Below are 15856 nucleotides of genomic sequence, written 5' to 3' on the forward strand. Positions count from 1 at the left end.
AAAAAAAAATCTGAAGCTAAACAATAAAATCCGACCATATAAATGCGATGCCAACACAACATTGGAATGCTGTGACATCTCTCCAGGAAAGTATGTTACACTCGCTAATGAGGCACCAACTAAGCCGTATATAGAATGCACCAACACACACAGGCGCACGCGTCCGCCTCAAGCGAAGGCGAACAACAACAGCTGGCCAGTGGCCACAGCAATTCATTTAGTTTCATTAACTTGTCACAAACGCAGCCAAACAAAAAACCATCAAATAGCTAAATAGTCAAGCAGCAACAGCAGTGCTGAACAAACACACACACACACACACACACATAAAAAAAAAAAAAAACAAATTCCACCATCTCAACCAGCAGCGATTCAACAGTTAACAGCCGATAAATGCTATTAGTGGTACTGTTGTTGGCTTCTTATTGTCAGTCTGCAAGTACATACATATGACCATCCGTCCGTCCGCCCGTTCATCCCGGCGTCTGCCTATTTAGCTTTGTCTGCTGGCTGCTGTTATTAGAAGTGCGGCACGTGCGGCTCAAATACGCGACTACGGCTGAGATTACTAAATTGACAATTGGCGCACAGATCAGTCGAAGCCATTACGCTGCTAGTCGGTGGCTCAAATGGAGCAACTAAAGACTTTATGCGCTTCAAATTCGGCTTGTCAGCTTAGCTAGCTGGCGATTTAGAGACCAACAGGCGAAACATTTGGAGCAACCGTCAGTGGCAGTGCCACCGACTGAGCAGCGTTCAGCGAAAAAAGTCTAGACGTGCATAAAATCGCGCTGTACAATTATGCAAAAATTACACGTAATCAGCAATGGCGGCGGTGAAGGCGCGACAATAACACCAGCAACAACTGTCCTACCAACAATGGCCACCAGCGTAGATGGGCGCGCGCGCGCGCGCATGCTTGCACTGAAAATGGGAACAGAACGCTGTATGAGCCGCAGCACAAAAGGTAAATAGACACAGCAAGAGTGCGGATTGCCGATTGTTTAGAGGACGTTGGGCGAGTATGAACAACGCAGCAGTGGGAGAATGGGAGGCAGGTATATAGCAACACCGCGCTGGGGGAGGTCGATGACAACTTGTGCAAGCGTACATCCCAAATAGGCACACTACTTTTACTGCAAACATCACGGCATACACACACACACACACATATTTGCAAATGTGATGACAACAATGTCAACAAGACAGCGAATAACAACTAAAGCGGCAGCAATGAAAAAACGGGCATTGACAATAGCAACTCCATGTTGTTGCATCACTAACAACTGGGCATGAAAAAGTTAATACAGCGGCGACAAGGAAAACAAAAAACATAGCCAAGGCAGTAACAGCAACAGCAACAGCAACAGCAACGGTAGCGGCAATAGTGAGTGGCTAAACAAAGACAATGTGTGTGGTCTCATTAGTTATCACTGGGGAATTAACTCTAAGCCACACACATGGCGGACACCACCGACACCGACACCAACACCAACATGCAAAAAGCACACACGCATAGTAGTATGTTCGCTTGTGTGCGGGCACATTAAGGCAGTTGACACATTTGTATTTGCGTGTGATTTCCATCGCCGCCCAACCAACGCCAACACGCAGTCAAATGCATTTACACTGAGAGGCCTAGCTAAATATACACGTGCAACACTTTTCTACCAACTGTAATAAATGCTAAATTGCGCATAGAGTCTGTAGGAATTATTTTTTACTAAAATGTTGGTAACACTAAAATTTATTTATCAGCAACCCACCTGCGGCGGTATTGGGCACTAAATCAGCTTCCCGAATTACAAATCACTAAAAAAACTTAATTGACATTTTTCCAGCCAAGGGAAGGGCCTTTCGTAAGGCATTTTTTCAGTACAATTAACGAAATCTTTTGTTAATTTTATGAAACCCATTCGTAAATTACCGAAGAAATCTCTGTGCGAGTTTTAATTTGACATAAAATTCGCAATCAGCATGCCAAAAAACGTAATCAGTGGCATTTTCAAAAAGATTTTTTTTTAATTTTAGAAATTGGCAGTTGATTTGACAGCTTTCAACCGTCAAACTAAACATTTTATGGCATATTCGGATTTAGCATTACAACTACACTATATTCCCGCAGTTTTATTATAATCGTAACAGCCCTTCTAATTTTCTGCGTAAAACATAGCTTCTTCGACCACTGTGCGACGTGGGTGCGTATTTAGTCGCTAACCAGAGGATACATCTATATATAAATATCCGAAAAAGAATCACTTCTGGCTGCTCCTTAGTGAATGGCAGTCGAAAGCTTTCCCCACTTTCGTGTACTTCTGCTTATGGGACCACCCTCACACACTTGCCGGCGTACGCCGGTGACATCGACATTATCGGTAAAAACAAGCATTACGACTGGTTTGCCTTTTCGGAATTAGACATAGCAGCAAAGTGCGTGGATCTGGTGGTGAATGGTGACAAAACGATGTATCTTCTGTCATCAGACATATGGTCAAAGCATAAGCGTCTCGGTGCCCACGTCACTGCTGACAGTTACAAGTTTGAAAAAGTCGACGATTTCGTTTATTTAGGAACCCGCATTAACACCGATAGTAATGTCAGCCTTAGAATTCAACGGAGCACCACTCTACTGTGCTACTTTGGACTGGGGGAATAACTGTCGTACGAAAATCACTTTCTATAAGTCAATCGTCATTCCAGTGCTGGTATTTGGCGCAGAAGCATAGACAATAAAAATCTGATAAGGCGGCTCTTGGAGTTTCCGAGAGGAAGATTCTGCTGAAGATTACGGACCAGACGATGGAACGATGAGCAGCGAATTTAAATATAGAGCGCCTACACTGGCTTGTACGAATGAACAGAAACGCTCTGAAATTATTTTACGCGAGTCGCGTGGACGTCACTTCCGATTTAATTCCTTCCAATATTCAAAATTGTGCTGATAGACTAGATTCTTCCCCTTCATTTTATACAAATTTCCTGCCAACCTCGCATTTTAATGTCCAGCAGTTAGAACAAGCAATGTAATGTCTTAAAAGCAATTTTATCTGCAATCGGCCGCAGAGCTACCAAATAATCGCCTTAGTACAGCAAAGTTATTGTACGAAGAGCCGACGGGCGCCCAGTATACCACTTCTGGTCAGCTGCTTGACCAGCCGACTCGAGGCAACAACCGATCGGCAGCGAAAATATGTAGCAAGAAGGTGGTTGCACTTTTCACACTGCCACAAGATGGTCGTCTGACACCTGTGGGAGCTGCTGCTGGCCATTGCTACTACATAAGTACAGCGATCAGCGACAAAAAGCGTCATCGCCACTGCAACGTGGGACCGTCAATCCATCCGAAATGTTGTCGCAAAGCGTTGATGACAGTCAACACCGACAGCTTTGCCAACAGAACAACAGCAGCAGCGACACCAAGTAAGAGCAGCTGTTAGCAAAGTAGCTGCAATAAGAAAAGCAAGACCAACGCATACAAAGGAATAGCTGCTGTTCTTGTCATTGTCGTTGTTATTACCTTTTCGGCTTCACTCTGGTACCTGAGCGGCAGTCGCGACGGTAGTGGTTATTGCTATTGCTGTACGCGTTGTTTACAATATTGTAACCATAAATCGTGTGAAATATCGCATTTCGCTGCTTGTTTGCCTGCCGCCTTCCGCCTTCCGCTTGTCCATGCTGCGTTCTGCGAAATGCCACGCGAAACGGAAGAGGAGATGCGCGGCTGGACTGGTAATTTATTTGTGTTGTAATCTGTAGCGACACGCGCGCGCCCTTAACCACAAAGTGACAACAGCATTGAGCAGCGCATGCGCAAATACATAAATGCTCATGTTTCCATCAGCACAAACACATGCCCATTAGGTATACACACGCACATATACGCGCACATGCGATTTGCATATTGACATTGATGTGCGATAAAGCGCTGATCGCGGACAACAAGCGACTGCAACAGGGCGATTAGCCAACATTAGAAATAAACACAAATTAGAAAGAAAAGATTCTAACTAAATTATATGCTGTCGGCGCACCAACTTCATTCACGCTGCCGGCCTCAATCCGCTTTGCAACAATATTGTCGCCTACCAGCGTAGCAGCATCAATGAAATCTACCCGCGCTGCCACAACCGCGACGACGCGAGACGTTCTGCCACACAACCTCCATGTAACCGCTTGAATCACTTGGCTCATGGCGATCATGTTGCGCGCCCACAAAACCATGTTGCACGTCAACGACGTACAGGTCGCAACTTCAAATGCCGGTGGCATGCGGCCGACGCCCGCGACCGACCGCAAGCGCAATAAAGTAGAAACCCACTGCTGCCGTTGATGGCCCGTCTCAAGGTCGCTTGGATATGCACGACGACACGCGCGACCACCAACGCATTCAGAGCGCAGTGTCGCAAGGTTTGCTGTCAACTGCCGCAATTGATTTTCAAAAAACCAAAAAACAAAGCAAACTCTGACAATTTACATGCGGCGGCAGCAGCTACATGCAGCCATGCCGACCAGCACCGATATGTGCGGGCAGTGCGGCATTTATTGGTCGTATTTGCCCATTGGATAGGTATTATCAACAATATTGCTGTTGCTGTTGTTGTTGTTGCTGTTGATATTTTGATGTTGACGTGTTTGCAACTGCAACAACGCAAAAACAAATTGCTACATGCTGTTCCGCGGTTGTCGCACGACCCGCACAAACTCCACGCCAACATACTAGTACGGTTGCACGTCGTGAATGGCACCTCTGCGAGCTTCAGCCAAATCGCTTTGACCGCTTGCAATGTGTACCAGTAGTCGATATTGCTTATATTTTAAGTTTGCTGATTACTGATTCTCATCAGTGACTGTTTATATGTATATCTATGGATTCCCATATTTTAAATAGAATACACCCATAGTCGCACGTAGCAAATAATCGTATTTTGCATTGCGTTTTCCCTAAAAATATTTCTTCTAAAATCATATTTGAGCAATCAAGGAAATCGGATATTTGCCTTATAGAGCACCGATCCCGATGATTTTCTCAGTAGACAAGTAAACCGCTTACAAAAATTCATGATCTAAGCTGTCTAAAGAAAACTCATTCACAGCTTTTTACGGGTCCATCTCTTTTTGTATTCTTCATATTCGTGAAAAATATAATTAAAGTAAATTGATACAGAACGCGCTCTGATGTCTATCGCACATTAACAGATCTATTCCAAAAATATCTTGTAACCAGAAAATTTTATTACCGAAAAATGCTACCAGTTCTTGTAATCGCGATTCTAGGTACTGCATTACGTTAAAATTCAGCTATCAAGAATTGTCGAGATTCTGGCATTGCAAATTTCAAGGGTCAATATTTGGTACCGGCTTATTCAGGAACATTTGCGTACATTCGTACGACATGGCGTTACTAGCGGAGACGCTGAATCTTAATTCGCTAGTAGATATGTCGTTCGTTCTGTCGTTTCCCCATAACAAATGCGCAAAAGTCTACAAAACTTCCATAAATTTTCTCCAGTCGCTTAAAGTGGTTATAAGATTGGGAGTCACCTTATCTGAAACATAATTTGGTAACGATACTTACTGTCGAATTTCATCACGCGGGTCTTTTCACAGATTTTTGGAGGGGAGAATATCTTGCCTATAGGCTCGATAGGATTTTAATGCTATATTAGTTAAGTAGGATGATCTCGCGGCAGTTGGTATATTTGATAGGACCACCGTTCTTGTACATTGGGCAGAGAGCACTTAAATACCAATCAGTAGGCATGCGTTTATCCGATCATAAACGGGGAAGAGGAATCGATTCCATCGTCATCGATAGAAAGCTCGTAGACATCATTATATCCATAATTTGTTTCGCTGTTTTCATTCGGCAGGGTGGTTAAAAGTGAACCCTATACTCAGAACATCTCTCCCCAGGTCAATTTTACAATTTCATCCAACTTTCTGCAGAAATGGTCGGAGTTTGTTCCTGTCGGCCAGGATGCTTAGCTCTTATGGCTCTCTTTTCACCCACCACCTTACTAGTAAACAAGAAAAAATTCGCTGCACACCCTGGAGTCTGAAGTATTTTTGCAAAAAAAACCGTTTTAATGACAAATTTCGGCATTGAAAAATAAGTCATTACGTAAACAAGTAATGTTTAAGCAAAAAAATTAAATTAAAAATTTAAGAGTACCGTTAGTTTCTTCATGATCCAATGATCGGGTCTAAATCAGGTTAATATGGGACCACCTCTGAGGTAGAAAATTTCATTTAAACAAAGGATTATAGAAATCGGTTAAGGTGGTCCATAGTTATGCGGTAACATAAAAGATATATTCCGACGAATTGATAACCTCCACCTTTTTTTGAAGTTGGTTAAAAATTGCTATTTGTTTAGTTGTAGAAAATTAGGCTTAATTTTTTTTTTTAATTTCAGTGACTAGGGAAAATTCGGCATTAGCAAAAGTTTAATGATTTTAGGAGAGCTTTAATTCACTGACATTAGGTTGGTAAGTTAAAGTGATAAGAAGTGAGATCTGGTAAGTAGGTACTAGAGCGACGTCCTAAAGGACAATGAATTTTAAAACAAAAAAAACGTATTCTCGAAAGCAAAACATCGAAACATCCGACTGTAAGTGTCGAAGATATGACGAAAAATGTAAAAAGACGACCCCTAAATTCGGCCGAAACGAAATATCAAAATTGCCTTCGATTCGAAATACTTCCTTATCAAAATTTTCATGATTTTCGAAGAGCTTTAAATAACTGACATTAGGGTGTTTCTTTGGCGTGATAAGAACTGAGATCTGTTGGGTAAATGCTAGAACGGGGTACTTGAGATGAATGAACTTTAAAACAAACAAAAAATTATGCACGAGGCAGTAACATCGATATGTATTTTGTTTTAAGATCCGACTGTAATTGCCGCAGATATAACGAAAAATGTAAAAAAGGCAACCCCGACGATTTCGACTTGAAACGGAAATTTTTTTCGACATCGACTTGCAAAGACACTTTAGACTCAGGGGGCAACCTTTTTTGCTGGTACGGTCTAATGTACATATACATAGATACATATAGATTTCTATGTACATACATACATATGTATCTAGTGCACGTAGAAGGAGAGTAAAACTTTGTAACACCTGATTGAATTTTACTGCAAACTTTTTACAACGTGCAAACACGCACACGCATACATACATACATATACACACATACGCACTAGCAAATAAATTTAACTTTTTTCCGCCAGTTCATCATTGCAATTCGAAAGCACTTCGTTTGCACTCACTCAACGGGAAAATAGCAAATTGAACGACGAACACTTTGCAAACAATTTACCGAAAGTTAAAATCACACACAAACAAACGCATGAAGAGATGTACATACATAGCTAGGTAGGTAGGTACAGCGAAATGTGAGTCTATGCCCCCACTTAAGAGCTCGTAAGTACGTACAAACATCGGCACATAATATATATGTAAGTAAGTAAGTAAGTAAGTCCACGTCGAACAAAGCCAAAGTCAAAGAATTCGACACATTTGTATTTCGCAAATTTCGCATGCATGTGGGTTCTTTGCGGTTGTTGGGTCTGCGAATTTTCGTCTTATGAGTCTCTTGTTTTTTCCTCTTATTCTTCTTTTGAGTTTGTGGACCTAAGCAGTATCCGCCCGCAGCCCGCAGCCCGCTCGCCCGCTCGCCCGCCATTCATCCGCATTTCGTGGCCTGCTTCTGGGACGCGCTTCCATTCGCGCTGCAAACCTGTTCACATTCCCATAATAAATTTAACAGTTTTACGAGTTTTGGCCACTTTTCACATAACCAGCGCGAACAACAAACAAGCCAACACGCAAACTGTATGACTGGCTTATACACCTGAGTAGCGTGCACGTGTGTGTGTGCTTAACTGAAATTTGTTACGAACTTTTTTGCATTTTTTGCTTCTTTTGCCAAAGGTGCGGGTGTACTACTATGGCTTTGTTCGTGCCTCTGTCTGTTCGTCTGTCCGTTTTGTTCGCACATTCGAAAATTAAATGAAAAGAGCACAAAGAAAGGCAGCAGCAGTAAACACTTGTTGCACTCTCCAGCAGCCAGGCAGTCAGTCAGTCAGCGAACCGCCATTATCGTGCCACAGCACCGACAACCATTTAAGTAGTTGCCTCGTTGTCTCGCTGCTGTGCTGCACGGCGTGGCATGTGCTTCGTGTGGCATATGTGGGGGTATGCGCATGCGTATGCGAAATTCTGAATTTGCGGTCACCCGCTTATGAGCCTGCGTCCTCACCGCACCCCCCCCCCCCACCGGTCGACGCCGCGCTCCGCGCTCAACCGCTCGTTCACTCGCCCGCGTTATTTATGGCAGTGAAGTGACTTTTCAACAGACTTTTTAACTTATGAGCTGTGATTTCGGTGGAAAAGCAGCAAAGTGCCTCGTTGTTGGCCATTAAGCAAAACTTTTGTTAGTCGTAAGCAGCGGCAGCGGCAGTGGCAGCGGCGGCAGTGGCAGCGACAGCACCATGCGGGAGTTGGGGTGGCTGCCGCAGTAGAAGTTGCATAAAACTTTATGGCCATGCAGTTGTGGCTGTGGTCGATGGCAAAGTTATTTGTGCGTGAAATTTGTACGAATGTTCGGTTTATGGCTGCAAATGGTATTTGGACATTGACATACATAATTTGTTCTGGAGTTGAATGGTATCTATATTCTTGCGAAAAGCTGTTACCTAAGTTAGCTAATCAAATTTCCATATTAAGCAAGGTCAAATCTAATTCGGAAGCAAGTTTCACATAATTTTTATTGTTTTGAAATAAGCGTAGAAAAAGAGCATTTATATTTTTAATCCGTACTCAGGCTTTTATTAAATTACAGATTCGAGAAAAGAAGATTACAGTGTATAAAACGACCTCCGATTATTGGGATGGCCACTATAATAATACATAATAACCGGTGGTCCATATAGAGTTTTTTTTAAACATATGTTGTTTTGACAGCGACAGTTCTTTCCGGCTAGATATCGTGACAGAAGGTGATGGTCGAGAAGCCAATGCAATGTTTTTCGAATTAACTAATAATACACCGAAAAGAATTTACATATATAATATGAACCACCCTGTATTTTGGCGCTTTTGCTAAGCGTTTGGCCGAGATTCCCCTCCGATTTTTTGCGTGCGCCTTCATGTTGTCACACAAAGTATTTAGGTCCAGTTTTACGCCGCCCCCGAACTGCGATTGTATTTTAATGAGAATCTTTTTCATAGCAGAAATACACTCGGAGGTTTTGCCGTTGCATTCCGAGGGAGGACCGCTATTAAAACAAAAGTTTGCTAATTTAGATGTTGCTCGGATCAGGGAACGACCCCAGGGCCTGCGGATTGAAAGTACGTAACTCTAACCACTCAGCTATAGCGGCCGTCCTACTTTTCGTTCTACATAAAATGGGTTTTTTCATTCAAAAGCTGAGCTGATTCTGGACAAAGGGAAAAATTTGCTGAGAGATAAACTTTGCATACTCAGGATATGGAAAGAATGTCTCTCAACTCTTGTGAATTTAGACGAATCCAGACGACGAAAATCTTGTCCCTCTCATCGCCAAAGTCGCGCCATAACGTGGCTTAGAAGCACCAAACTTCGTCAAACGGACGAAATGGCGCACTGTGCACGATTTCTGAGTGTCGATGGACAAAATCATGAATCATTTTTAACAAGCCTCGACGGGCACAATCAAGAGTTCCTGAAGATGACCTCAGATTGAGGTCGAAATATCGACAATTAAAATATCAATAGAACGAAGTTTTGAGTTTTATTTAATTGCTGGGCCTCGGGCTTGTTAAAAATGATACAACAAAAACAAAAGATGAACAAAATCGTAAATCTGTCGATAGGAATAAGATAAAAATATGGAAAAATTTGGGTTCTAAAGGTGCGATAATGGCCTATAAGGGAAAAATAGTGCCGTTATACATATAACCATTTTATAAGACCACAAAAAGATTTTGTTGAAAACTATATATATATTCAGTTATAATGAATTCAATTATATTATATGTATATATTCAATTTTATTGTAAAAAGATGACCCAGAAACCTTTTTGAATTGCAAAGTGGCATCCCATTTTAAAACTTTTTAATCAAATTTTTCCGAATTTTTATTTGGCTTCTTGTCAATTTTTTTAACACATTTCCTTGCACATAATTTACATATCGTCACGTGAAATGTAAAAAGACGTAACCACGTCGTAAATGAAATGGAAAAAGGCGCGACTATGAAATCCATCATATAGTAAATCAAAAAGTTAATATTGAATTTTTTATTGGTTATGACTTTTGGCCTTTCAACGACGATGTGTGTTACGTCTTTTTGCATTTCAGATGACGATATGTAATACGAAATTTTTTTAAATAAAAAAATGCGTCACGGTCAGAAAAAAGAATTAAAACTTGCACTTTGCTGTATCAGAATTTAATGGGCTATAAAACTGCATACCAAAAAAAAAATCTAAAGCATCTAAAAGATTTTTAGTCGTTTGTTGACAACAAATTTGAAGTCCTCGGTTAAAAATCTACAAAGAAAAGTCCACACAATCAGAAACCAGTTTTTTTTTACTTATGCAAAGTATTAATTTTTTTCGAAAGTTAATTTTTCAACAAAATTTTTGTGGGTTGAATGTAATGACACTATTTTTCCCTTGTAGGCGATTATGTCAGCTTTCGAACCCATATTTTTCCATCGTCTTACCATATTTCTATCGTGAGATTTACGATTTTGTCCATCGACACTCCCAAATCGTACAGTGTGCGGCGCCTGGGCGATTTGAAGAACACAATTCGAATGCAAATGTTGTTGTTGTTAAATGCATTTTGGTATGATGAGTTGATGTCTCCAAAGACTTGATATTTATACCTTGCCTGCTTCCCAAGAAGAGAAAATCTTCTGTTTACGGCGATAACAACCGAAAGAGAATAATAAACGTTCATCTTAGAGACTCGTTGAGAAGCAAAATATGGGTTTCAGAACCAATCAGTGAATTAGCTGCTCAAATTTGACCCGATAAAGGAGGTCCATTGCCCCTTTAATCAGACACCTGCTCAACTCGGTCCGTTTATAGGAGTCAGTACTTTCCACTGCCTAATGGAAAGACATGCGAGTAGAAGAGAGGGCTTTCCAGTGAAAAATATTGTTGAGACGAAAATAAAATCGAAAGCGTCGAAAACTTTCTCTGCCACTTTTCTTCCTTGGTGGCGTTGCCTTCACCAATAGTTTCCCAACCGTCTCTCTAGAATTTTTGTCGCTTTGTAGGATAATGTAACTGTTTGGTTTTATATCTTGGAAAGTTGTCGGCATCAATGCCTATTCTAAGTCTGAATATAAAGGGAAGAATAACTCCTGTGAACAGCAGATCATTAGAGCTCGGTAGGCAATATTTATCGATAAACAAGAAACCAAATCGACCAAGTTCAGATATGAGGACCAAACCCCACATGGCAAGTACGACATTGAAAAGCTCTAGTCACAGCTGTAAACCAGCGTCTTTGGGACTCGATATGTTTGTGCATACAGTACCCGAAAAAATAGCACAACAACCACAATGGAAGGACTAAGTGCGGAAAGATCGATCTCCATTCAGTTTGAATAACTGGCGTAACTTCCCAAACAAGACAGGTCATTTCCGATGTTTTAGATCTCGACAAACGACCAGGAGCTGAGTTGGTATAAAGGAAAGAAAAGAAAAAGTATCTAGGTATGCAGTCTATGCTAAAAAATATTTGTAACCATAAATAAGGACATCACTAAGAACAGCCATCTAAAAAGCACCACTTTTTACAGCCAATATCCTCAGCACAACATTCTCAATCAGCATAAATTCCTTGAATTGCAATGCGAAGTTTTCATTCCTATTGAATTGACCGCCTTCAATTGGTCCCTACCGTAGAATTGCACTTAATAGCTTCTCCGCAGCAATTTACTATCCTTGCACTCAGCCGCGGCATTCCACTCACACATACATACCTACTTACATTCTAACAAAAAAAACATATCTGAACGCGAAGACAACCACAAAAGCCAACCCGCTCAACTCCCTCTACTTGCACCGACTCAAAAGAGCTGTCAATATGACATATTTCAATTTCTGCTACCTACACCGCCAACAACTTCAAAAGCGATCGCAACGCAAACTCACTGCCACTGCCGGACAATTTGAAACAAAACCTACAGCTACACTCTCAACTGGACTCCGTTGAAGAAGAGCCGCCCGCCTTCCAACATTGCCGCCTAGAAATATTTTGATTGCCGAACATTGTCAACATTGCAGCGATGATTCTTTCAGTCGCGCCTCTTCTTCTTCTTCGTCTTTCGGCTCTATTGCCTGCCAGTTGTCATTGCTGGTTGCTCCTGCTCTGGTTGGTATGCACTTGCCAATGTTGCACAACCCGCACAATACAATTGTGGTAGTAAATAGTTGTGGCAGCTCTGAAGTGTATTGCTACTGTTTTGCTTTCAGTTGCTGTTGTTTTTGGTTTTTTTTAGTGGCCATCCACCGCCCAGGCCGTGGGACGCACGCGCTCCAATGTCGTTGAAGTTGAGCTGTTGCTGCGCCCCCATTCGCCCCCTTTCGCTTTGGCAAAATGTCTGGTTCGCGTCATTGTCATTTAGTTGCCACAGTTTGTTGATGTTATTCACATTGCGGCGCATTGTTGGCGGTTTGCTAAATCGCTCCATTGCCGCCTTTGTTATTTTGTTACTTTGTCGTTTGCCGTGGTCGCGAGGGCGGCTTACATCAAAGCGTGCCGCACCGCTGCCACTATTCGATTACGCTGCTGGTGCTGCCAGTGGGCGCATGCGTTGCCGCGCATCATTTCAGCGCAATTTTTGTCATTGCATCTGGAAGTTTTGCCTCGAAGCGCTGCCAATCGTCCGCCTCTCGTCGTCGTCGTCGTCAATATTGTGGTCCTGTTAGCAGTTTGGCGGCGGTTTTTATAATTGCAGCCACTGTTTGTTGCTACCGTTGTTAAACGCTGCCTCCTGCCACCATCGCTTCAATAAGAATTGCGTTCAACTGTCGCCCTACGTTGAAGTATTTCAGATATTGGCTGATAGTAGGAATTCATTGATGTGCTTTTATGGTTTACCGACAGCTGTATACTCATACAAGATGGCAAATTAAGCTGAGTGTGTGTGTGTGTGTGTGTGGGAAAAAATCGGGAGTTTACAAATGTCGGAAGCCTCATCGTACTTAGTCCGATCGAAGGAGTTGCTAAGGACTATGTTAGCTTTTGAATACCTGAGTAGGACCTTGAGAAATTTGGTTAAAGACTTTGGAGCTTCGATCCTTAAAAGTGATGGTTTGTTGAGATAGAGACCCAAGCGAGGGCGCACTCAATCCGTTGGAGTAGTCGATGCGCAGTAATACAGGTTGGATGGAAGAGCTCCAGGTTGATGCAATGAACGTAAAGCTTTGTGCTCAAACCACCTCCCGACGAAATACCGGGAGGGGAACGATACATGACGGTAAGAGGTTGGGTTTGGGTTAAAGTCGATGCTTCTTCTTAGTAAAAAAAAGAGAAGAAAGTTGCTACCCAGCGCAGTCATTCCAATTCAAAACCGAGCAATCGAAACTGATACAAATCTTCCCTGATAACCTACCTCACACACACTCAAACACTCATCCGCACCACGTACCAGTGCAATGGCGGTTCTATCCCAGCAAATTTACACACACACACACATCGATCAAGATAACATTTTAATTCACTTAAAACTGAGCGAACGTACTGCTGGTGCGAGGGCAAGCGAAAGGAAATTGAAAATTAGAATCTGCGCGCATCCACCGACAATATTAGCGAAGGAGCACCAGAATGGCCGATGTTTTGATTGTACCAGATTGAAGTGCGGCCAAAGAGTTGTTGCCTTAAAAGGCCAACAAGCCAACTTGGCGACGTTCGAGGAGCTACATTTGCCTCCCAAGCGCGAGTTGGTGGAATATTGAAGTCGTTGCTGCAATGGGTGCAGAAAGAGTCGCGGACGGCGGCGACTGCGCACGCGTGTTCATACTTTCGCAATCGACATATTGAGAACGGCACTAGTACATACCAACATACCTACATAGATAGGCGCAAAGTCAGCGATGCTGTCGCAGTCGATTCTAGAGCAATGTGTTCACGTAAATTCAGTTCATTTAATGCCTTGTTAGCTTAATTGAGCTATCGCCTAATTAGTCGCAGAATCTCGCCTTATCGGTTAGCAAAACATTTTAATCTTAACAGCAAACAAGTGCGTGCATGTTGTAGTACGCGAGTATCTATGCGATACGCCACGAACTTGCGATACTCGTGCTCGCACTTTGCACTGTATCTGCTGGTTGTATTTGATCGTTGCAACACAGCGCGCAAAGCCATGGAAATTGCACAAATGCCAAAGTGTAGGCACGACGGGAGGGCGATGTGCGCGGCAAAATGTGGCGATTGGTGTGAATACACTGGTACGAAATGCAGTTAATGAAATTTTTACACTCAAATAAATAGCTTTGGGGACTCTACATACTATGTAGAGGTGAACCACACACTGGCGGTCATTTATAATTAGATTAGGTTCGAAAGACTTTGCCCAGACGGCATGGAGGCCTATTGTACATACCGTGAGAGACTTCACCAACCCTATGCCTAAGTGATCTTGAACCAGTTAGTTTTCTGGCAAGCCTAGTCCAACGAAACCTTGCGTCAATTTGTTTATAGGTTTTCAAAACTTTTTTGCCAGAAACCTGAAACCATTTCTTATGTTGGATTTCCAATAGGCATTGAATGACAAAATAGTAATGACAAACTTGGGCATTATAAAATATTTTTATCATTACCAAAAAAAAAAGAAATTGCTGAACTTTTTTAGGCTCTTTCAAACTTCTCAGCTATAATAGAAATTCAGTTCAAGGCTCCATGTCTGGCAGACAACGGAAAAGGTGAAAGATGCCTACTTAATAGCAAATATATCCGCTTAGAAAAACAATAAATGTCCTTATATCTTTTATTCCCCGTCTCATTTATTACCAGTGGAATATTCTTTTCAATTTCTTTAATAAACATTAACTTTAAGTTAGATGCTTCTACACAAACCTTAGCACCGTCAGGATTCACTCTCATAGTTTACGAAGAGATGAACAATGGAAAACCAAGTACCCACAGCGCCACCTACCAACCCGAAAATCACCAGAAATAAGTCTTGCCACAAATAGATTTTACATGGTCCGAATCCGAAGCTGTAACGCATGCAAAAGTCCATCACACCGGGAAAAATCAAACCCAGATAGGAGAGTGAAAAAGAGCCAATGAGCGAAAGTATCAGCACCAGTTCCGAACTCATGACTGCCGCCATCACTGAAATGTTTACACTCTTGTCAACGAAAGGCAGAAAGTGGGTTTGATGGCATTTTTCAAAATTACCTGTTCCCAAAACAATGGCAATGCGCAACACATACTCCAGCGGATGTGACTCCTTCAGCCCAAGATAGTCTGCGTATCGACGCCAACACACCTGAATCGTAATGTAGCCTTGCAAGGAAAATGAGAAAAATATTGCCACTGCGAACATCAGCTTTGCCAAGCGTGGAAAGCTAGAAAAATAAGCGAGAATTATAAATTTGTTAAGTGACAATGAAAACAAACGTATGTACATATCATCCAGAGGCAAATTCGATGTTATGCTATCCTTAACCATATCGCCGTAGTGCCAGTAGCCAAATAAACCGATCAAAATGTAGAGCAACAGCGATGTGCCTAGGCCCCAATTCAAAAGGCCACACAAACCCAAAAAATCCTTGGGCAATTTCATTTTGGCTTCAATTGAAATTATCTGCTCAATCAATCAATAAATCAAAGATCATTTCTT

General features: G+C 42.1%; 1 protein-coding gene across 1 annotated transcript in view; it reads right to left on the reverse strand.

Moving 5' to 3' along the window:
* Positions 1-15006: 15006 nt before the first annotated feature.
* LOC118747637 (proton-coupled amino acid transporter-like protein CG1139) overlaps positions 15007-15856 on the reverse strand; it is a 2053-nt gene continuing 1203 nt past the window's right edge. The window contains exons 6-8 of the mRNA XM_036481685.1: positions 15642-15820; positions 15412-15581; positions 15007-15345 (exon numbers count right to left, since the gene is read on the reverse strand). Coding sequence (XP_036337578.1) covers positions 15095-15345; positions 15412-15581; positions 15642-15820 — 600 coding nt within the window. The 3' untranslated portion in view covers positions 15007-15094. The remainder of the gene's footprint in view (positions 15346-15411; positions 15582-15641; positions 15821-15856) is intronic.

Source organism: Rhagoletis pomonella, unplaced genomic scaffold (genome assembly GCF_013731165.1).
Source record: "Rhagoletis pomonella isolate Grant_MI unplaced genomic scaffold, Rhpom_1.0 Rhpom_scaffold_00012, whole genome shotgun sequence".
NCBI lineage: Eukaryota > Metazoa > Arthropoda > Insecta > Diptera > Tephritidae > Rhagoletis > Rhagoletis pomonella.